The sequence below is a fragment of the Manis javanica genome, chromosome 1 (assembly GCF_040802235.1).
Source record: "Manis javanica isolate MJ-LG chromosome 1, MJ_LKY, whole genome shotgun sequence".
NCBI lineage: Eukaryota > Metazoa > Chordata > Mammalia > Pholidota > Manidae > Manis > Manis javanica.
The window spans coordinates 15,705,433-15,729,022 of NC_133156.1; the positions used below are offsets into that span (position 1 = coordinate 15,705,433).

Below are 23,590 nucleotides of genomic sequence, written 5' to 3' on the forward strand. Positions count from 1 at the left end.
GAAGATCAGATGATTCATTTCTAGGGAAGCTGACCAGTCCAAGAAAAAAGACTTACAGAGACTGACCTCGCAGGGTTCAGATGGCTGCAGAATCTCCAGACGTCCCACTGGTAAGCTTTGCCTGTGCGCACATCCCTTCAGTGCCAGCAGGAAGTCATGAGACATTGGACGGAAGCCTCTAACACGAAGATTCAAAATAGTTTTCAAAGCTGAGGTCTATATCCAGACAAGCGGTTACCAACTGTAAGTAGCATAAAGACATTTACAAGGTCTTTAAATCTAAGCCCTTTCTCCAGAAACTACTGGAGGATAGGCTCCAACAAAACAAAGAATTAACCAAGAAAGAAGATAGGAACTCCAGGGAACAGCAGTTCCAGCACAGGAGGAAAAGAAAGAGAATTCCCAGGACGATGCTGAAGGAAAGCTCTGAGATGGTAACAGCACTGGGCCAAGGAGGAACCAGCCCTGAGTTTGGAGAAGAGACACAGCTGCAGGAGAGTGTTGTTCATCACATAAAGGGGAGCTTGGAGATGAATTACTCATCAATACTCAAAAACACTACACAATTAAATTGATAAGGCAGTTATTTGGAGGAGGAGTGAGGTGGGGAAGGTGTACAAGCGCAGAAATGTGATTGCACTGCATGGTATTGACATACTCAAAACAATGCAAGTATTGATCAGTGATGTAGTCAAAAATTGTAATTCATAATATCATAGTCTTGATATGCATAATCATAAAATTCACAATTCATAATATTCTAAAATGCACATTTTTTCACATTTTCATATCTTGAGAATCAGACTGCATCTCGTAGTCAGTGCGATCAGAAAGTACTGGATCACAGTTCAATTAGGAGCAATTTTGTTCTTTCATAGTGATTCATAAATAATGGTCCTTATAATGGATGACATCTAAGATGGGAAGAAATACAAGAACTCTCTCAGGAAGCAAGGAAGAAATGTGAATACCTGTCCAGTGGGGGAAGGAAGAAAACGCTAAACCCTCATCTTCCACGGTATTAGGTCACTGGAGGATTTCCAAAACTAACAGCAAAGACACAGCTTTAGAAACATATTATTTGGAAGGACTGTTGCAAACACCAGGAGTGCAACTAAAATCATAGACAGCAGTTGGCTCTGGGAATCACGAACTGGAGGCCAGAATGGGTGGGGCAAAGGGTTATTGGATTGTGATTTTTTTAATCAGCCTTGCAAATATGTGAATTTTAAAACCATATACACCTACTAAAGTAAAAGTACTATGCATAGAAATAAAAATAAGAAAACGAAACGCTCCATTTCAAACCTCCTCGAAACAGAAGTTTCCAGACTCTGAACTTCAAAACCAGCCCCCACGTGTTGTCCCGGGCTGGCCTTACGCAGGGAGGCTGCTGGACACCATGTATATATTGCCTCACGTGCCTCCCATCTTAGGAGACTCAGCTGCCTGGTTTTTCACTCCCAGGAGATGAGATTGCCGGTCTTGGGGGAAAGTGGAAACCGCAGCGTGCACGCCGCATTTTTCAGATGCTCGTGTTACCCAGAGCCCTTGAGAATGAGAGAGGAAGCTGGCGGTTTGGCAGGTGTGCAGGCCCTTTTCCGCAGACATCTGTCGGCGGTTCTGGGAGCCCGGGCCCCTCCCCTTTACAGAGGAAGAGCCCCGGATTCCTGAGGAGATGCGGCATCCGTTCCACCGGTGCGCTCCAGCCGCTCGGCGTCCTGGAAGCAGAGAGCGAGAAGGCAAGAGAAAAGATTCCTCCGGGCAAAGCAAGAGCTGCTGGCTCCCCCGAGGTCAGACCTGCTCATGACTTGCTGCAGGCAAAAGGGCGCCCAGCTGGCTCTGCACGGGGAACGGGAACATCTGCAGGTCGCCAGTGAGCTGGGTGCGACCAGGCATAAGCGCGAGACATGGGGGAGGCGAGTAGGACCACCGGCCCTTCTCCCCACCCCACCACGACCCGAGGGCAGCTGCTGGGAAATGTCACCGCCACACCACGTGTTCGTGCGGAAACACTTCTGCGCCGGTTGGTCAACAGCCACAGCCCCGGCCCCTCCCCTGGGCCCCCCACACCTCCCACCATCCAGCAACCAAAGGGGGAAACATATGGCCCAGCAGGGGGCCTCCGGGAGCTGGCGCTGGAGGCCGGGCTCTGATTGGTCGGGCCCGCCTGTTAAATATTTTAAATACCACTCCCTGCAACTGGATCCGTCGGTGGGGGGCCAGGAAGCCGCCTTCCGTCAGAAAGTCCTCCACCTTCCCCGCCCTGCCTCCTTTTTTCCCCTAGCCGGAGCTTGCCGGGGTAGAGCACCAGGGAATGTCCTTCCCAGTAAATGTCCTTTTCTGTGTGCAAGAAGAGACGCCCTTGTGTCTCTCCGTACTCTAGACTGCAGGGAAATTTTCCTCTGCGCCTCTTCCTTCTGCACCCCTAACTTGTTTATCCTGATGCAATTAGATAAACGGCCCAGGAGAGCAACCCATGGGGGAAATAGTTACTAGAAACGGACAGGCAGCTTCAGGGCCACGTGCAGACGGGCAGGAGCGGCCAAGGCCGGATGACGTGCACAGCCCGGCTCACTGGAGGCCACTGGATGCTAGAGGCCCTCTTTTTCTCTGCCTTTTCACCTCTTCTTGGTTTCCACCCCCGCAGGAGAGGGGTCCCACGGGCTCTGTGTGGGCCGGTGGTCTGGCTCCCCTTATGAAGCCATGGGGAGGGGGCTTCTCCTTCCCAGAGCAGGAAATTTAACTAGTCTCTTACCCTTCGGTGGAGGCCCCCCAGCTCTCCAGACTCTCAGAGGGACCGATCCCAGGGCACCCCACAAAAGGCTCTGTTACTTAGGGATGTGCATTGTGATCTGAGGATCATTGAGTCCGATTCATTTATCTGTATAGAAGGCATTCTCAACCTTTCAAAATCATAGGGTGAAACAATTTAGTAAATAGTATCTTTGGTTTGGGTTTTGTTTGCTTGTTTGTTTGGTTTTTGTTTTTAGGTGAAATCCCAGGCAGGAAGCAGCGTGGAAAGGGTCCACCCAGAAAGGGCACAGAAGACTGGAATAAAGTCTTGAATATCTCTGGCCTATGCCATCTCTTCCTGAAATGAGAAAAATAGCTGTGGACTGCCTCCCTCAAAGGGTGGTGGTGAGTAGCAAATTTAATCCAGTTTGCCAAATGCTTTAAAAAGTGTAAAAGTAGCTGTTTCAATTTAAGGGATGTTGGTCCTTCTCTATTCTAGCAAATTCATGACTGTGCATAGGGGATACCGTACAATTGCACAAGCTTGCCTCTGCACACTCAGCCTCGGTTCCCTCCCCGTCTTCACCCACTCACTATCCTCCCCTCCCCATATACTTAGCCCCACTATGCTCCCACTGGTTGCCTGGGACTAGTCTCCCTGGGCAGGGGTGCGTCTGTGAGGCCCCTCTCCCGTGGCGCGTGGGCTTCATTGTATTGAGGACACCCACGACCCTGCTAACACACAGCTTGAGGCTCTGGGTCTGCTGGAGTGGGTGACAGATGGGCAGGGGTGGAACCAGTGTAAGGAGAACGGCTTGTTTAACCTGGACAAGAGGCAGCCAGGTTAAGAAGCCATGGTCAAAGTCTTCAAATGCATTCTGTTGTAGAAAAAAAGATTCAAGTGTTCTGTACAGCTTTAAGAGATAGAACCAGGTAGGCCCTGTGCTACGATTTAAGAGGTCAGGTTTAAAAAAAAAAAATTTTTTTTAAGTCAATTTAGTGTTGTTAAGTATATCCACATTGTTGTAGAGTGTCTTTCCCAGTAAATGTCCTTTTCTGTGTCAGCTAATTTTCAGCAGTTGATTTTTTGATCTCTAGAATTTTTTCATCTTGCAAAGCTGAAACTCTATACCCGTTATACACAAATTCCTCCTCCCCATCCCCTGGCAACCACCATTCTAATTTCTGTCTCTATGATTTTGAATGCTTTAGATACTTCATGTGAATTTGGAATCACACCATTTCTGTCCTTTCGTGACCAACTATTTCACTTAGCATATACTTAAGGTTCATCCATACTGTAGCCTGTGACACAATTTCCTTTTTTAAGGCTGTATAATGTTTCATTGCCTTTGTATACCACATTATCTTTAACTAGTCATCTGTTGATTGACACTTGGGTTGCTTCCATTTATTGGTTATTGTCAATTACAGTGCAGTGAACAAAGATATGCAACTATCTCTTCAAAAGCCTGCTTTGGATTCTTTTGGAAATATACCCAGAAGTGAGACTGCTGGATCATGTGGTCAATTTCTTTTTAATTTTTGTAAGAATCTCCATACTGTTTTCCACAGTGGCTGCCCCAGTTTTCATTCAACCACCAAAAGAGCACAAGGGTTCCAGTTTCTCCATAACCTCACCAACATTTGTTATTTTATGTTCTTTTGATAGTGGTTATCTTAATGGATGTCAGGTGATATCTCATTGTGGTTTTGGTTTGTGTTTTGCTGATGATTAGTGAAAGTGAGCATCTTTTTATATGCTTGCTGATCATTTGTATATCTTCTTTGGAGAACTGCCTATTCAAGTCCTTTGCCCAGTTTTTAATTGGGCCATTTGGCTATTTTTTTGTTCATTTATTTTTTTTTGTTTTTTATTGTTAATTTATAGAAGTTCCTTATATATTCTGGATATTAATCCCTTGCCACACATACAATTTTCAAATATTTTCTTCAACTCAGTAGGTTGCTTTTTCACTCTGATGATTGTTTCCTTCAAGGAGCAGATATTTTTAAGTTCGATATGGTCCCATGTATCTATTTTTGCTCTTGTTGCCGAAGGGCATATTTTTAAAGAAGTTTTATAAGTGATACTTGTACATGGTAAAAAGCTTTCAAAGAAAAAAGAGATATACATATGCATATAAACATGTGTACATGCTTTATACATATATTCATAAACATCTACACATACAACTCTCCCTTCCATCCTGACACCTAGCCTCACAGTTTCTTTTCCCAAAGGCAGCCACAGTTGCCAGCATCTTTCCAGATAAAACCTAAACATATATTCATGTGTATCCTCCTTTTCAATTCCATAAATGTGATATGTATTATTGATCCACTCTCTTTTTCTCACTAATCAACATGGCCAAGGGCAAAAGAACCAATGTAAGGTATTTCCTTGTCAGTGCATGAAAATGATTTGATTTTTTAACAGCTGCCTGATAATTCCATAGAACAGATCTTCCATAATTTGCTTAATTGGTCCCCTGGTTAAATATTTAAATTATTTCCAGCGCTTTGCTATAATGGATATCTTTGCACACATGTTTTTGAGCCCATGGGGACTATGTCTGTAGGATAAATTGTTAAAAGTGGAATTACTGGTCAAAGGCTTTGTGCATCTTGAATTTTGATAGATGTAGCCACATAGTGGATAGATTTTATCCCAAAGTTGGAAGGAATTTGCCCAAAGTGGTGTTGGCTACTTCAGGAGGCTGTGAGGATGTGAAGGAAAAATCAAGACCAGGTTGCAAATCAACTTGTCAAGCCTGTCATTGGATACATTCAAGCACTGCATCTCCTTGATCACAAAAGTCCTTCCAACTCTGATGTTGTAGCTTTCTAATAATAGGTTCACCCGAAAGACTCAACGTATTTTTGTTGAATATTGTTCAAGGATAAAAGCAGATGTGGGCTTGATTCACACTGGGAGGTATAAGAAGGATGCATGGCAGGGTCATGCAGCCCCAAAGAGGCCCTTGGGTGAAGCGGTGCTCTGAATGAAGGGCTCACCCACGGTCTGCTTGTGCCCTGTGGTCCTGGGCAGGTGGTTAGAAAGGATTCTGGGAGGAGCTCCATGGGGTCCTCTCTGTCCATCATACTCTCACTGTACACATTGGAACTCCGCATCTTCAAAACTCCCCCTTTTAGAGGCCAAGTGCTCTTTAGCAGATGCGGCCAAACAGAGAGTGCTGTTCATGGAGGACCATGAAGTCAGGATCACCAAGAGCAGGGCCGCGACACACTGGGGTGCTGTAACCCAAGCTGAGGGGTGTGCTGGCTGCTCTGGCTAATTAAAGAATCAAGGTTTCTCAGGGATGGACAGTTCCCGACCTTATGTCAGCTGATTTTCAGCAGTTGATTTTTTGAAAGCTCTTTCCTATATGTTACTGAACTGAAATCTGTTCCCCTTTAAAGTCTGTTTTTTGGCTTGAATTCTTCCTTTCAGAGCCACTCACTGCAGAATCCTTCTACCTGCAAGAACTCCAGGCCCCTGAGAACGGCCATCAGATGCCTGCTCAGTCTTCTCTTTTTTGGATTCAGTCTCCTGAAGTCTTTCAAGCATTTCTTGCATGTCATGTTTCCAGATGTTCACCACCTCAGTTGCTCTTTCTGAACACCTCCCAAGCAGTCAAAGACCTCTGAAAGGGTGCTCCCCAGACCTGGCCCTGCCTCTGGCCAGGGAAGGCTAAGAGGGAACCATTTTTCCTTGTATTTCTGCACTTTCTCTAGGTAGTGGAGCCTAAAATCAGCATGCCAGGGGTCTCTTGCTTTGGCCTTTCCACTTTTTTGGGGGTAAAATTACCCTGAGTTCCCATTAGGGAATTACTTTCCCCCCCATTCTGAGAAGTCTTGAGGGCTCATCGGTCAAGGTTCTCCCTGTCCCCTCCCACTGGGGGGACAGTGGCTCATAGGAGCCAATTTTGGCCATTTAGCCTCTGCTCCCTGGGGTTCTGAGCCTAGGAGAGAGTGGTCTCCCAGAAGACCATGGAGCAGAGAAGTTCAGATGTGGGGAGACAGAGTCCGTCCATTCATTCCTGCTAGTGAGTCCATCCGTCCATTCTTCTTGCCAAGCCTGGCCCTTCAGCACCCAACAACTACTCCATACTTTTCCAGCCAAGTCCTTTTCCAGTTACTTAAAAGTCAGAGTCTATTTCAATTGCTTGCAACTGAAGAATTCTGACCCAGTCAGGTTGCCTTGTCCTGCACCAACCCAACGGGGGCTCACTGTGGGTCACACTCCCAAATCCGGTTCACAGGTGATCTATGTTTCTATTCATAGCACCTCTGACACCAAATACGTGGGTTTGTTTTTCCCCACACCAACCAATTCTCCAACTTTTCAGATACCCACTGGGTGTTCTACAATTCAACTCAATTCTGAAACTCATTCTCCAGGATTAGGACAGGCCCCATGGGTGAAGGGCTCGGTCCTGCCAGACTGCCCCCACTTCAGACACCAGCTGCAGGCCCAGGGCCTCCCCTACCTCTGAGCTGCCAGCTGTATATTCAGGGGTTCCTACAACTCCCTCCCCTGCAGGTTCGATAATTGGCTGTAACGTCTCACAGAACTCAGGGAAGCACGAGCCCCAGTTTATCCTGAGGACAGTATAGAGGGTGCAAATGAACAGTCAGATGGAAAAGACGCGCAGAACAAGGTACTGAGGCAGGGGCGGGGGTAGGGGGTGCTTCCACACCCTCTCTGGACATGCCACCCTCCCAGCACCTTGATGCGCTGACCGACCTGGAGGGTCTCTGAACCCAGTACAGGCTTCTTATAGAAGTTTCCTTATGAAACGGTGACCGATGACAGCATTGGCTGTTGGTGACTGACTCAGTCCCCAGCCCCGCTCCCCTCCTAGGAGGTCAGGGGGTGGAGCTGAAAGTTCCAAAGTTCTGGTCACATGCTTGGTTCCCCTGGCGGCCAGCTCTGATCCAGAAGCCATCAAGGGACCCCCAAAGGTTACTTCTTCAGCACAAACTCAGGTATGGTTGCAGGGGGGCTTATTATAAATAACAGAAGTGTCCCTCTCACCCCTCTCTCAGAAATGCCAAGGGTTTTAGAAGCTATTGTGCCAAGAACCAGGAATAAAGACCAAATCACATTCCTTATGACATCACAGTACCACACGGTGCTGCCATTGAATTGCATGTCCCCCCCAGTTCCACACTTAGAAAGTTCAAAGCCTTTGAGGATCATAGGTCTCTCGTTTGTTCCCTTGTATCAGGCAATAACCGCCTGCCTGCTGATTTGGCTCTTACCTCCAAAGTCCATTCAAGTGATTGGCAAAAATGCTAAGCAACTAATTATAGCTCATGTGAATTGGCGACTCACTGACTCTGCGTCACACTTCAAGGCAAGAACAGTCAGTGTTCACAGAGACTTCCTAACTGGCCAGTTAGTGATGGGCCTGAGGTTCAAACCCAAGTCTGTCACCAGAAGCCAGGGAGAAATAAAGGATTCCCGCAGTATTCACACCCCTCTAGTGATGTGGGAAAGAAGTTGCGTGTCTTCGAACATTCCTGAAGACCTGGGAGAGAAGGGGTAAAGAAGCACAGAGAACCAGCCCCGGGCCACAGGATGCTCAGTCGCAGACTCTACATACTGATGAACAGAGTGGGATGGCTAGGAACTGAGGTCACTGGGTGTTGAGGTGAAGGCTTAAAGGCATCAGATTTCCAGTGAGACAAAGACGTGGGTGGGGAGGCCTCCTCCCAGCCCGCCTTCCCCCAGCATCCCAAGTACCAGCGTCCTGAGGCACCCCACATGCGTGTGCCGGCATCCACGGCGCCCTCTTTCCGATTCAGAGCTCCAGGGGAAGGCTTTTCCTCCTTTTTCTCACGGTGCCTCCTGGCCTCCGCTCCCGCCTGGCTGCCACAGCGACAGCCCTCAGGGAGGAAATTAACAACAGAAGGAATCTGACATGCCCAGAGAAAAGACACACATTGTGGGAAAACGTAAGTTATATCAAGATAAATTTAGATATTGCTTTCGCTGAAGCTTTTTTTTGTTTCTCACCCAGATTTGGTAGTTTAAGATCCTAATTTTATAACCTTGGTCACTGGCAGAACCTTGACTGATTCCTATCATTTTAAACAGCCTTTTTATAGTCACAGCATCCAGAGTACATTTCCTCTTCTTTCTCAACATATCACATTTCTTGGCAGAAATATCTAGCAGAAAGCAGCAAAATTTTTATAATGAGGATAAAAATCAAAATTTCACACGTAAGATTTCTCTGGTAGATGATTTCTTTCTGTTACACATCTTACCCTATTTTTAACATTATTTTAGTGGCCAACCATTTAAAATTTGATTTGAGCATTGTTCAATCGTCTTACAGGTTTTTGTTGCCAAAGGGCATCCGCCCCCTGCTCTGACTTTGAAGTCTCTAAACGGGAAGACTTTGCCAGTGTAACTGCCGGGGAGCTTGGTTATATTCAGGCAGCTGTCACCTCCCACTCAGATTCCAAGGGTGAACTTTGCAAATGGCCTTCCCGCTTTCCCCGTCTCCATTTAACTTAGCTTCCCTTTAAGACTTTTCCATTTGAAAATGGGTGCTGTGCTCTGGATTCCAATGTCAAGGTTGCTTTTGATTGCCTTTAGGAGTAAAGCTCAAGTGCAAATCCCAAATGCCACCAGATGCACTGCAGGAGACACAGGAAGAATCTTTTGCTCAACTACCAAGCCCGGCCAAGAGGTCCAAGCGGCCTTTACCACCTCCAGCTGCGTCTCCATGGTTGCCAAACCTTTTTCTGTTTCCCCTGAAAATGTGTTCCCGTCTCTGCTCAGTGACTAACTCCTCCACGAATGTGACCCAGTTTGTTTGGCAAGATGTGATTTTTTTTTTTAACTCCTGCTGCTTTTCCTGGTCACGACTTTCTCGCAGGCATTTAGCGACTCCCCCCGGCACCCGTCTGGCCCTGCTGCCCGGCTGGATTGATGGCTTTCTCCCCAGCTGTTCCGTTCCAGCCCGCCCTCCTCTTCTTGGCAAATCCATATTCCATTTGCTTTTCTGCAGCATCTTGATATCTCCGGAGTCTCCTGAAAATAGGTACATAAACACTAATCTCCAAGGGAAGTTGCAAAGCAGAGGCCACAGATTTGTACCGCTGTACCACTCGATAATCTGCTCTAGAAGGCAGCTGGACACAAAGCACAATGGTGGCCACTGGGCACAAAGGCTTTTTATCATTTACAAAGCACTTCTGACTCACCCGGCCTCATTTAATGTACGTGATCCCCAACAATGCAGGCATAAGCGGCCCTTCCATTTTCTAGACAGGAAACCAAGGCTCATAGCGGTGAGGGCCAGGACTTGAACTTGCCCTTTTTAAAACTGCTTTGTAATTTACATTACATTCAATAAAACACACAAGTCTTCAGTGTTGTTTACTGGATTTTGACAAATGTGTGTGCTTGTGTCACTACCAGCTGAGGAGGATATAGAACATTTCCATTATCCAGAAAACCCAGTAAACCTTTAGTGACTCTCTGACTTCAACGCCACACATCAGTTTGCCTTGAACCTAAGTCTCCCAACTCCAAATATCATGTTCCACATCCCATTCTTTCTCCATGACACCATGCTGGGGCTTTGAAATGAATGAAATAAGCACTGGACATTCCACCTGGCTGGAATCTGCAGCCAGAGGGCTTTAGGAAGCCAGGCCGTAGTCTTTCAGCTGAAAAAGTAGGTCACCTGGTGAAGCGGACCTCAAGGCTTACAACTTGGCGAATGTAATGGAGAGCGATTCCAAAACTACACAAAGGCTTTATCTCTCAAGTACACTAGGAAGTTAAACTCACTGTTCTCAGGCCTCATAGCATTTCTAGTCCAGAGGGTCACTGAAAGGAAACTTCTAAGATTTAAAAGAGAGGGGTCAGAACTGAGCTTTGAGATAAAAAACACCAGACCCCAATCCATACTTCCCTGACCTCCCCACTCACCCTGAGCTGCTCCACAGCACTGGGGCTACGAGCTGCAGGCAGCACCCTGAATCTTTATACCGGATTCTCTTCTGGACTTTAAATGCCCATCAGGCACATGTGAACTGTAAACTGGGAATTTTGCAAGTGGAGGCCTCCATTTTAGGGAACAAAAAGAAAGAAACAAGAAAAGCCCTTTCTATTACTTCCCAGGATATATGGTAAATGGAACAAACGCTGAGTCACTTTAAGTAGCTCTATCTGGCTTTCATTAATGAAGGGCTAAATAATACAATTAACCTTATCTACTTACCTGCCCACAGTTCTGTGCTAACCCTTTGTTCACTCTAGCAGGTTAACTGGTTCCTCTCAGATCTTGTTTATACACAGTGGCATGCCAGTAAATGTTTAACAGCTGATTCCCCGGGAGGGGAAAAATAACTGTGATTTGTAGCATTTGCTGATTTCCGCCTGTTCCTGAGGGTGGGTCGGGAGATGCGTTGGGAGGTGGCTTGTGTGACCGGCTCCAGAACACCCGCACCTCATGGCAGCACCTCTGCTGGGTTAGCACACAGTTCCCCCAGGCAGCACAGAGCAGGGTGGCAGGTGGCAGTAGCTGCCTGGCACACCAGCGAGGGATTAGTGGGTGGTGCTGTGCCCTCAACCTGCTCTCCCAGTTTCTCCCCAGCAGTGTTCTCTTTCCAAAAGATACATTGTACAGGCAAGAGTTTGCAAAATATTCCTTCCTCTCCTGGGATGGGATCTCATAATAAACCCTTAAAGGCATTTTGAAGTGCAGAATAAACATAAACTAGCCCCAGATGAATTCCCAGAAATCCCCAATCCAGGGAATCTGAATGACCAGCCCCCCACCCTTTCCTTGCTTGCCTCAATTAATAGCTAGTCGTTAAAAGTTTCTAGAATATCCCTGAACGTCTAGAGGGGAAGGGAGTTAGGAGGTGGGCAAAATGAGTGAATGGTAACTAGGCTTATGGTTGCGATCACTTTGTGTAAACAAATATCAAATTATAATGTCATATACTTGGACTTATGTAATGTTATATACCAATCTGGCATCAATTGAAAAAAGAAATCCCTAAACATCAAGCTTTCCTTCTTGTTTTGTTTTGGTTTGTTTTTCTCTTAAGAAGACTAACTGCAGCAAAGCACAAGGACACAACCATTTCCTGCCCCCAGATGAGCACTGGGGCGGGCTGTGCAGAGGCAGGGGTGGCAGGAGACACCGGGGCCCAGCCAGGGAGCCAGGAGCAGGTTCTAAGGTTAATGCACACGGGGAGGCTGCCCCTGTGCCCCATCATATTCCTCATCTATAAAGCCACGAGAGTAGGAGAAAAGATTCACGGAAATTTGCAGGTTCACGAAATGATTTGTGTGGTGGAAAGATTGTTCCCTTTCTCCTAAGGGAAAGTTGGGCCAGCTTAGCTGCCTTTCCTTGCTCTGCTGGCATTTATGCTCTACCCTGTTCTCTTTAACCACCTGAATTAGCATTCACTCACCATGTGTCTTTGCTCCTTCCCCCCAGAACTTGACCTGATTCTGCAGGACCTTTCCCAATCTCTTCTCCATTTCCTGTCCCAACTAGTCCTTGCTTTGCATTCTGCTCTGGATTTTGTTTTCTACTCCACACATTTCTTTTGCAGGAGCTTTGGCCACTACACTTTTAAGCCTTCTGATGACTACAGGTGTTTCAAACAATTACCTAAGCTTCCTGTCTCTCTTGTTCAGCCCAGTGTATTTCATGTCCCATGTTCTCATTAAATTCTTCATACAGGCACTTTGCTCACAGTTGGGAGAGATTCGAAGATATATGAGAAGAGGTCCCTGATCTCAGTGATTCTGTAAGCTAGGGGAGGGGATAATAGCATCTAAGCTGTATTGACAGCTTTCCTCCCAAATCTCTGACGCTTTTCTCCCAATACCTTAGGCCTCATAATAATCCTTGAAATAGATACTAATGTTATTCTCATTTTGCGTATGTGATAACTGAGGCTCTGAGAGGTTAAGTAACTTGCCAATGTCACACAGCTGGTAAATGGAAAAGGGAATCATGATTCGGAGGTTCTAGGTCAAATGATTCTAAAACCTGGGCCCTTACCATTGAGTAACATGGTGCAAGCACCCAAATAACCATGTAAGGGGGAAAGTGTTAATGGCAAAAGCAAAGCAGAATTTAAGAACTGGGTGATTTTAGAAGGCAGAGATGAGAACCAGAGGTACTTCATGAGAACCTTTTCTTAGTGAAGTAGTGAGCTCCCTGGCCCTGAAGTTACTCAAGCAGAAATTGGAGCTGTCCTAAGTGCTCTGCACTAGCACCTCGCCTGGAAGAGGCTTTGGTTAGTCCTTCAGCCTGTGGTGTGATGATTTTAGCAAATGCCTGTGAGCTGAGCCTAGAAGGAGGGCTTTCGGTTGGTGTGAATTTAGGGGGGAGGTGATCAGGGTAGGAAGGACCCAGGGGCTAAATCTCCGGGCTAGAACACACTGGGGACACCTTTTCATTCTGACTGGAGTCCTCCTATGCCACAAAGCTCACCCATTACTTAGGTCAAAAATACATATGCAAACACAGTTGCTGTTTGACAGTTAAGCAATGAATGTAATCATCTAAGCCAGCAGTTCTCAAACTATACTCCTGGGTTTATTCCATAACCTGGACTTGGGGCTTGTACAGGTAAGATCAAATCACTGCTGTTAATACCAATTTTCAGGGGTGGCAGAACTGTACTCGCATCCCAAATCACATCCACCTCAGTATAGTCCGTTGAAATTAGTTCTCTTAAATTTTTTTTTAAACTTTGGCAACTGCGATCACTTTTCTGGCAGTATACACAGATACCATAAAACAAATAAATGAGCATAGCTAACAAGAATTAGCAGAAAAACCCAGAAGTAACCAATTAGGCTTAGTGTGACAGCTTGATTTTTTTTTTTCATGGACAGTTGGTGGTAATTTTAGATTGCATACATATATTATAGAGCCATACTTCCTGCCCGTAAAATTGTTCTTCTGATCATTTAATAGGAATAAATACATCAATATTTCATGGTGTTCCTCAAAGAACACCAAGCCTCTACATGCTGTTCCTCACCTTCTTAACCTGCCATGGGACAGAGTAATGAGTCTGTAATCATTTTATTGCAATGTGGATAAACATGTAGAGGGTCTAAATGGTGGGATTCGGTCATTATTAGGCTGGAAGATGTTCTGAAGTGTTGGTGGAAAATGGGTCAACGGAGGGGCACAAAACACAAAGAGGGTCCCAGGCCTTCTCTCCCATCAGTCTTATTTCCCCTGCAGCAAGGGGCCTCCACCCAGTGAGGATGTACCAGGATCACCCCGGCAGCTTTTTCTTCAGGGACCCACACTGCCACCCCTGCTGAGGGCAGCTCCAGTCCTGTCAAAGCTTATGGCTTGTGAGAATCTCAGAGGCCTGTGGGAGGAGGAGGGCATGCACAGTTCGAAAAGGCCTCATAGGTGATTTCCACCCCCTGACCTGTCTAAGATCCCCTGTCTAGATGGCAATGACCAGAAAGAGCCTTTAATGGTGTTTCACCAATGGCTTAAATGTGTCCCTTTTAAAGAGCCCCCTTGGCCAGAAGGGACTGTGACTCATGTCTCCTTCCCAAGCCCACCCTGCCCCCTAGCCCTCAACAGAACCAGCACTGGGACACAATGTCCCCGGCCCTGAAAGAGGTCCCCTGTGCCCAATTCTCCTGTAAAACCAGCGTTGGCTGCAGCATCTCCGCCTGCTGCAGCTACACAGCAACCATGCCTGGAGCGGATGCCACCCTGACCACGGGCTGCCCGCACTGCCAAAGCCCCCTTCTGGGAACGCCGGTCTGCTCCCAGCTGAGCCCATCTCTCCCCTGGGGTTTCAGCAACCCACCAGATGCTGGTGGCATCAGCACAGGCCTCTGCCTCCTGCACATTCTGCCAAAATACACCTCAGGACCCTCACACTCAAGCATATTCAAGTCCAACCTCGCCCCTTCCCATTCTGACCTGGCTCGTTTCCTGCCATCTCAGTCTCAGGGGGTATAACTGCCAGCTTCCTAGCCACCCAAACTGGAAGCCCAGGAGCCATCCTGGAATTCTCATTCTCTCTCCCCAGCCCTTCCCCCAAAAACCCCCCAAACGTAAGCCCTGCTCATTACATTGATCTGGCTTCCCGTGATCACAGTCCTGGCCCGAGCCCTTGTCATCCCATCTCGATTCAGTATGACAGGTCTTGTGGGCTCAGGCTTTCCCCCACGAATTCCATCCCCCACACTGCTGTCAGATCTGGTGAGAAAGCCACTCACAGGTCTAATGACACCATTGCTGCTCAGCCATAAAGGCCAGGCTCCCTCACATATTCACATATTAGCCCTACCTCCCACCTTTACGCCCTACCTCACCTTGCTTAATATTTTAAGGCCCATCAAAGCTGTTCATCTCTGGCCTCCCAGTCTCCAATACCTGATTGTACGTCTGCCTCCATTTGCCTTGCAGGCTAACAATTCAGCAGACATCACCAGCCATCTCTGATGCCACCTCTTCCCTCCCAGGGTTAGCTGCCCTTCCCAAAGTTCCCATGACCCCCCCACCCCCCACTGGCTTACTTCTGGATTGCCGTTGATTTATGTTGACTGCTTTGCTTATATATTTGTCTTGTCCAGTGAATGTGAGCTCCTTGAGGGCGGGGCCTATGTTTTCTACTATTTGAATTGCCAGCCCCTAGAATTGTACTTGGCCAGTCCTAGAGCAAAATTACACAGAGGGAAAACACCTAAAGCAAGCTTCAGTGAAGAGTGTCGATGTCTCCAGTTTTCCAAGAGGAAATGCCAGAGGCATGGCTGCTCCCGAGCCCGTACGTGGTCTCTCACCCTATGGTGAGACCATTAAATATTACTATTAAAACATTGCCAACAGTCTCTAAAACAGCAGCACAGGGAAGGGAGGACTCGCATTGCATTCTTTCATTCAGTCCTGATTGGCATTCTCAGTCTCCAAACATGAGTATGCCTGAGACATCAGCCAAGACCAGCCCTCCACGCCACAGAACTCTTCCCAGGAAGTCACCTAAGGTGTCCATCCCCTCCCTATACACACACACACACAGGTCAGGGTCTACCTGCTGCTACAGCCCTGTTCCCACTCAGGCCATACCACTTTGCCCTCGTGGCCTGACGTGCCTCACCACTGGCTTAAGCCACAAGCTGGTGGCATCTTATCATCCCCACACTGACTATTGACTGGACACCCTATCAGGCTTCTGCTTGCCCCACCCTCAGGGCCATGGAGAAAGAACTGACCTTTGAGAGGTAGACAGTACCTTAGGCCTTAAAGGAGTCCTAGCCTAGTGTCCGGAGAGGAGAGACATGGCCTCTGGCATGGGAAATCTGCTCTGTGCCTGCTTCCAGCATTTACTGGGTACTTAGCAAACGCATGGCACTCACCAGCCATCCTACAAAAGGCAGCTGAATGTCATGAGTCAAAACATGGGCTCCCACAGTCACTCTTGGGTTCAAATCCCAGGCCGCCACGCAGTAGTTGTGTGACCTTGGGCACATACCTTTCTGTGTGTCAGCTCCCCATCTGTAAAATGGGGGTAATAGCAATAGCGCCTCTGTCACAGGATTGCACTGAGGAGTAAATGAACCAATGAACGAACAGTGCCTGCATGGCAAGGCCCCCGGAGCACCAGCTATCATTCCCTATGAGCATCGTCATCAACCCCTCACAACCTGTTCATTTCACAGACGAGGGAATCGCGGCGTGAGATGTGAATGGACCAGGGCTGGGCTTCTCCCACATCCACCCCCTCAGCCATCAAGGCCGTGCACACCCGAATCCCCCCAGCCGGGAAGCGAGGCCTTCCTTCCAAGGGCTGCACTGGCAGAGACATTCTGCAGCCCAGGATGGAAAGTGCTTCTCTTTTTAGCATGAAGTGTGCTCTCTGCTAATTCAAAAGAGGAGATGTCTCCTACTAAAAACAGTTATTTTTATGAAAACAAAAGCAAACGAACACCCCTGCCCGTTAACACCTGACCAAGCCTCCCCCTTAACAGGAAGATGACACGATGGCAGAGAGGGCTCGGGGTTCCAAGTTTTGACCTAATAAATGGTTTTGGTGGCTCCTTCCATCAGGCCCTGGGAACAGCAGGGGCCTGTGTGTGCACAGGGGCTGCAGGTGGGGCCCACGTGCCTCCGGCTGCCAAAGGCCTTCTGGCAGGAAGCACGTTGGAGCCCAAGCGGTTTCTCAGGCCACGTGCTACAACTGCCAGGTTACACTTCTGCAATCACAGCCCCCAGGGACCAGCCATGTGAAACAAACCTTGGTCGCTGCCCTTTAGAGGCTAAAGCAGTAGCCCTTCCAGTCAAGGGAAAACATGGGAAGGAACAGTTTACTTTCGCTCAGGTTTTGTGGTGACAAATGCCATGATACACGGCAAGGTTGCAGTGGGATGATTAACGAGGCGTAGGGGCCTCTGGGTTCGACTTGGGAAGATGATAAACACATCGGGCTGGTCAAGCACAGCCAGTCGGTTCCAGATTCCAAGTCACCTGGCAGTTGCTGTCCCTTTACCCCTCTGGTTTTGACCAGAGTGAGCAGACAATTGTCAATCCGCCGGCTATGGGGTCCCAAGCAACCCCCAGAATACTGAGCATGCCTCTGCCTGGGCTGCTCTGTGAGCTCACAGGCCGACAAGACCTTCAGTCAGGGGTCGACCTAAAATGCTCCTTTCCGTCCCGACATGCTTTGGTGTCAATTGCAAGGCTTGGCTCTGACTCTTCAGTGTTCGGGGACAGTTACTTCATTAGCACTTCTTAGATGCCACGTTTGCAAATCTCACCAGTCACCCAGAGAAAGAGCTGTGTGGGCCATTACTCTTAAAACATAGAGGGATCTGTGTGTGCAGAGGCTTAATGATACACTCAAGAATCCAATATTAGGAATTGTTAGCATTCAGAAAGAGAACATTATACCAGAAAGATATCTTTGAAGAAAATAACTATGTGGCAACAATCTACAGATGACAGTACATTTGTAGTATAACCATTATACCTGCTAAGTGGGGCGTCTTTGAGATATGAATAAACACACACATACACATGCACACACCAACAGAAAGTGATATGATCTGCAGCTGAAACTCTGACTGCTCAGAAATACAAAAGCCATTTGAGTCATCTGTGTCAGACTCAGCTAGAGCCCATCTTTCAAAGAGAATTAATTCCCTTACCTTTTAAAATTCACGACCTTAGACTTCTAGTTTACCTGGGTTTCTTGGTAATTACACTCAACAGTCCTCTTCATTGGAAGAAAAATTTTTTCTCAAACTGAGAAAACAGCTCCCCTCCAAGTTTACCCAAATCCATGAAAAACACACGCTGATTGCTTTTGTTGTCATTTCTTTTCCTTAAATGCATCAGCCAGAAATTGCTCCTGTTTGTTAAGCCAGGCAGTTGAGCAATATCTGGTCAGACCACCTTTACAACTCATTTCTTTCACCTCATTGTATTTCTCCCATACAAACACAGCATTAAATATTTCATAACCTATGGGGTTTGTGCCTGGCAAAGGAGCTAAGCCAGAAGCTGTTTTGAACACTTGCCCAGCAACAGCACAGAACCATCCCTGCCCAGGCCATCACACGTACTGCCCTCTCTTCTCTGGAAAGATGTGTAAGTTAACAGCAAATAAATTACTCTGAATTGCTTCCTAATGGGGGAGTGGAGAGGGGAAGGCCAAGACTCCTGCCCTTGTTCTGCTCTTATTTGTAGTTCTTACGAGTTATGGGATAGAATTTTATTAGGAAAGATGGGACTGAAAAGTAACCCAGAGGAAGTCAGGATTGCCAAGAACATCCCACGATTTTTGTTGGTTCTGTGGCCAGAGAAAGTGTGGCTGAAAGCATTACCTCCACACGGTTATGTGAGCTAAATCCTATGCCCCTGCCACCTAGCCTGTCAGCTGTCCTGTTCAATGCACCTCTCGTGAGCCCCGGAATCCACCGGGGCCGTCATTCCCTCACCGCTGATCACCCAACTAGTGGGCTCTGTGTCTGCGTCCCGCCTACACCAGAGCCTCCAGCCTCAGCGACAAGAGGGAGGGCTCCAAGCACAAAGTCAACCTGTCTCTCTCCCAGCAGGGCTCCCCACCACCCACAAAAGAGGCTTCAACTCCTTAGCTTGGCATGCAAGGCCTGCAGGACCATGCTTCGGCCCCCTGTCTTCTGGGCTCTTTGCTTCTCATGTGCACCCCTGTGACTGTGTGTGTCAGCCCTCCCCCATGGACTGTGGCATCCTTGAGGGCAGATGCTGTCCCTTTCAGATCTGTGTCTCCAGCGCCTAATACGGGGAGTGCTCACTTCCTACGTGAATGTATAATATAAAAAATAATTTTCATAGCCTGCCCCATTCCCGAAAGGATTTGAGATGGCAAATGAGTCAAGTTTACAAGTATAACCTCTAGCCCCCTGAGACCATAACCACACTGATATGAGAACATGAATTCATGCAAAATAAGCTGCCAGGCCTATGGCCACCTTCGGTGCTCGTCACGATAAATATTAACCATTGCTACCATTTGACAAGACGTATCAAGCATTTTATATTAAAGCCTCGCAAGTCTCCAAGGCAAGGATTTCTCTTTTTACAAGTGAAGAAACTGAGGCAAGGAAAGGTCATGAAATGTGTCCAGAATCAGACAACGTGTCAACAAAGAGCAGGTTCAATCCGGGGACCTTCTATCTCTAACTCCTATGCTCCTGCCACTGGGTCACACTGCCTGTCTGTTTAAAGCTTGGCTTCTGCCACTGGGAACACTGCCAAAATTTTAAAACAGTTTGCTATGTCATGGGTGGCAAAAGCTGCCGGTGACACTGCTGCCTGGCCTTAAAGGAAGATGCTGGGACTTAGGACTGGAGCAAGTACTGTCTGAATTCTGATCGCACCTGTCTTCTACGCCAGCCCGCACCTCCAGGCTCAAACGCAGGAGAATTTGAAGTGCCTGAAAGACACCTTGACTGAAGACAGTGGTGTGAACAGGCAACCTGACTACTGTCATCTACTGTCTGAAGGGTACACTGGAAACAAACTGGAAGATTGGCAAGCCCTTGGGAGAGAGGGTTCCCTCCAAACCCCTTTCCAGCTCCCTCATTGGCAGAGTATCAGGTCTCCTTCCTGGGAACAGAATCAGCCTCGGAGACTCTCATGTCAGGGGTGGCAGCCTGGGGGTCTGGTCTCTGCGGCTGAGGATGTGGAGGGCGGGCAGTGGGGAGCGACTGCTCTGGGGAATGACACAGTGCCCTGGACCTCCGATGGCCCACTGGGCCAAACCCCTAGATGGGAACAGACTTGTTACTGCAGAAATTTCTGCCTCCCCACCCCCACCCCATAGCTATGTTCAAACAGCCCACCTCATTGTGGAAAAGGCAGAGAGACTCCCAGCCAGGAGTCAGGCGGATTTTATCAGCAGGGCAAACCCGCAGCCCAGCCCCATCGGCCTGCTGGGGGAGTGACTGGAGCCACAGACAGGAGAAGGGCAGGGGCGATGCGAACAGTTACTGAGGGCCGACCTTGTGTCAGCTCGCAGAGGTCCAAGGAACCACAGTGAAAAACACAGTCTACAGCAGCTCCTGCTCACGCCTCACTCAGAACCACCTCCACCTCCCAGCAAGATTTCCTGGGCGCTAAAGTCTGGTAGACTAAAGCCCTCCAAACTCCTACACCCTGGGGTTTCGGGAGGCCCTCCAGGTTGACTGTAACAGTCCCCGCAGCTGCTCTGATGGGTGGGCACTGCGGACGGCCTGCCCTTACAGCCACAGAGGTGGAGATGCTTTGGACCTTCTCCAGCAGGGGTGACAAAGGCACTAATGACTAGTCACCCTGAGCGGCACAGGCCCAGCTTCCTGCTCAGCAGCTTTCCTGCCGGCAGAGGCAGTGTGGTTTGGGGTTAATGGGGGGGAGACACAGGTGCGGCAAGTGACCAGGCCAGTTTGCAGTGTGGCCCTGGCAGTTGTCCTGGCTGCCAGCCTGGGGCCTCCTGCTCCAGCCCTTGTCACTGTTCTGTAACCCACTGGTTCCCAAAGGGTGGTCTCTGGGCCAAAAGTGTTAGCAGCACCCGGGGACTTGTTAGAATCACAACTTCTTGGGCCCCACACCAGACCTACTGAATCCAAAACTCTGGGGTGGGGCCCGGCAATTTTGGCTTTCACAAGTGGCTCATGGTGATTCTGACACATGCTCAAGTTCAAGAACCTCAGCTATAAGCCAACGGCCTATGATAAATCCTTTCTGCTTGTTGTCTGCCACTTCACCCTGACGAGCACCATCCCTGCCCTCATGTAGTCCATGAGGAAGATAATCAACTACGACAAATTGCATGAAGTTTTGGAGAACAAAGGGGGGGCCCTTCACCCAGCTAAAATGGCCATCTCCCAAGTATTTTTATTGTAATCCTTCCCCCAATTTTTGAACATGTGCCCTCAATATTCATGCTTATTTCTGAATTGTATAGATACCTTATTAATATATTATAAAATGCACATATAGAACCTTAATAGATGAGATTTAAAAAATGAACATAAATAGAAGGTCTGTTTCCTTCCTGCACCCCTATGGGTGGCACTTCAGTGATCCCTGGTCTCTAGAATGGAGGCAGACCTTCCGGTGGTAGTAAAAGCAGAGTCAAAGGAATTAAAGTGACTGTGCGGGGTATGTTTGTGGAACTGTACGTGGGGTCAGGTGGCCAGAAAGTAGGAGAGGGTAGTTAGAGATGATGGTGAGGATGATGGCAATGATGATTCATTATTATTAAGCAACTAACCTGGTCATTTAACTCAGAAAGCCACCCTATGAGGAAGGATTATTATCCCCATTTTTCAGGTTGGGAAACTGAGGTGCCAATTCTCTGTCAGTTACTCTGTCAGTTACTAAGTGTTTTGAAACCAAACTTTGAGTCTTTCCATTCCCAGCTTCGGTGTGGCTGGTTGAGGGGGAGGATGATAAATTCTGTTTTGATGACTGAGGTGCCTATGAGCTCTCCCGGCAGACCTTTCATACAGAGCTGAGAATATGAATCTGCAGAACCGGGTTCTGGCTGCACACAAACATTTGGAAAATTTCAACCTCTTATGGGAGTTGAAGGTATTTGTTTTGGGATGATCGCCTGGGTGGAAAGGAGCAAGTAGAGAGGGAACAGAGAGGGGACATAAGAGACAGAGGACAGTGAATGCAGCAAGCTTTTCCATGAACTAGGAGGGCACAGGATTGAAGCACCGACAGAATTGCTGGCTTCGGACAGGAGGAAGTGCACCAATCAGACAGACCTGGGCCTGAATCCTAGCCCCAACTCCCGCTAGCAACGCCTCCATGGGAAACACGATGAAACTCACTGCCTCCGTTCCCTCAGCTGTAAAAAGAGAATAATGACATTATCTCTACCTGAGAGCGATGTCAGGCAGATTAAATGAGAAATGGTATCAAGTGTGTATCTGTGTTGGCCCACAGAAAGAACTCAGTACTAGTTAGCTACAGGTATGGGTCATCATTCTAATCAGTGTTGTTCTCTGAGCCCAGGAGAGCGGGTAAGGATCGTGCAGATGTAGATGACCTTACAGCTGCAAGGGGTTCTCAGCGATGACCTTTACATTTGGGCCAAGGAGAACTGAAAGGAGAGGAACAGAGGTCGGGGAGGGGCTTGAGCAGAAGAGGACAAGTCTGTTGGAGCCACACGAGGATTAAGAGAGGAAATTAATTAAGTCCACCCAAAAAGATTTCCGAGTGGCATGGAGGCATTAATGATCAGTTAACAAAGGACTTTCAGAAGAACAAAGCTGAAGAGCTAACACTTCCTAATTTCAAGATTTACTACAAAGCTATAGTAGTCAAGATAGTGTGGCACTGACAAAAAAGACAGACAAACGTATCAACAGAACCAAATAAAAAGTCCAAAACTAAACGCAGACATCTAGGGACAACTGATTTATGGCAAAGATGCAAACGCAGTTCGCTAGAGAAAGAAGAGGCTTTTCGAAAAATGGTGCTGAAAGAACTGAATCTCTTATGCCCCCCAAAATGGACTGGAATTCATACCTTATGCCATATATAAAATTTAACTCAAAATGGGCTGTAACTCTGAATGTCAAACCTAAAACTATCACACTCTTTGAATAAGACATAGGAGAAAATCTTGGGGACAGGATTAAGCAAAGATTTCTTTAAACATAATACCAAAAGCACAATCCAAAAAGAAAAGAATTGATTATTTGGATTTCATCAAAATTAAAAATTCAGCTCTTTGAAGACACTATTAAGGGGATGAAAACACAAGCCACAGACTAGAGAAAATATATGCAAAGTATATATCTGAGAAGAGAGCTGTATCCAGAATACAGAAAACTCTCAAAACTCACAGTTAAGACAGCCAACCCAATTGAAAAATAAGCAAAAGATGTGCACAGATACACCATTTAACATAAGATATATAGATGGCAGTGATGCTTAATATCATTAGGGAAATACAAATTAATATCACAATGATATACCACCACATACCTTTGACAGTGGCTAAAATCCAAAAGATCAACGATACCAAGTATTGGCAAAGACAGAGAGCAACTAGACCTCTCACACGCTGCTGGGAATAATGCAAATAATATAGCCATTTTGGAAAACGTTGACAATTTAAAAAACCAAAACACCCCTTCCATGTGATCCAACCATTCCACTTCTATGTATTTTCCCAAAAGAAAAGAAAGCATATATTCATACAAAGACTTGTGCATGAATGTTTACAGCAGCTCTATTCAGAATCTCAGAAAAAAAAAAGAATGTTAAAAAAAAATTGATTAAACCAGGTGAAAAAAAGAGGCAACCCCTTCTGGTCAAAGATAATAATATGGTGTAATCAA

The 23,590-nt window shown here is 47.2% G+C and overlaps 1 protein-coding gene and 1 long non-coding RNA gene across 14 annotated transcripts in view; one reads left to right on the top strand and one right to left on the bottom strand.

Annotated features, from left to right (window-relative positions):
* LOC140847725 (uncharacterized) overlaps positions 1-23,590 on the bottom strand; it is a 113,437-nt gene that overhangs the window by 39,746 nt on the left and 50,101 nt on the right. For 2 of the 13 annotated variants that reach the window (XR_012127815.1, XM_073228811.1), the window contains exon 1: positions 67-6,195. The exons of 8 other annotated variants lie outside the window; for them this stretch is intronic. Coding sequence is in view for 2 of the 5 variants with exons in the window: in XM_073228811.1 (XP_073084912.1) it covers positions 67-165 (99 nt within the window). In the remaining 3 variants the exon portion in view is untranslated. Of the gene's footprint in view, positions 1-56; positions 6,196-17,917; positions 18,390-23,590 lie in introns of those variants that run through there. 3 more of the 13 variants (XR_012127826.1, XR_012127811.1, XM_073228818.1) reach the window with 3 other exon arrangements.
* On the top strand, positions 1,914-6,724 carry LOC140847737 (uncharacterized). The gene is made up of 3 exons (XR_012127852.1): positions 1,914-2,026; positions 2,994-3,141; positions 6,191-6,724. It is a non-coding gene; the product is annotated as an uncharacterized lncRNA (long non-coding RNA).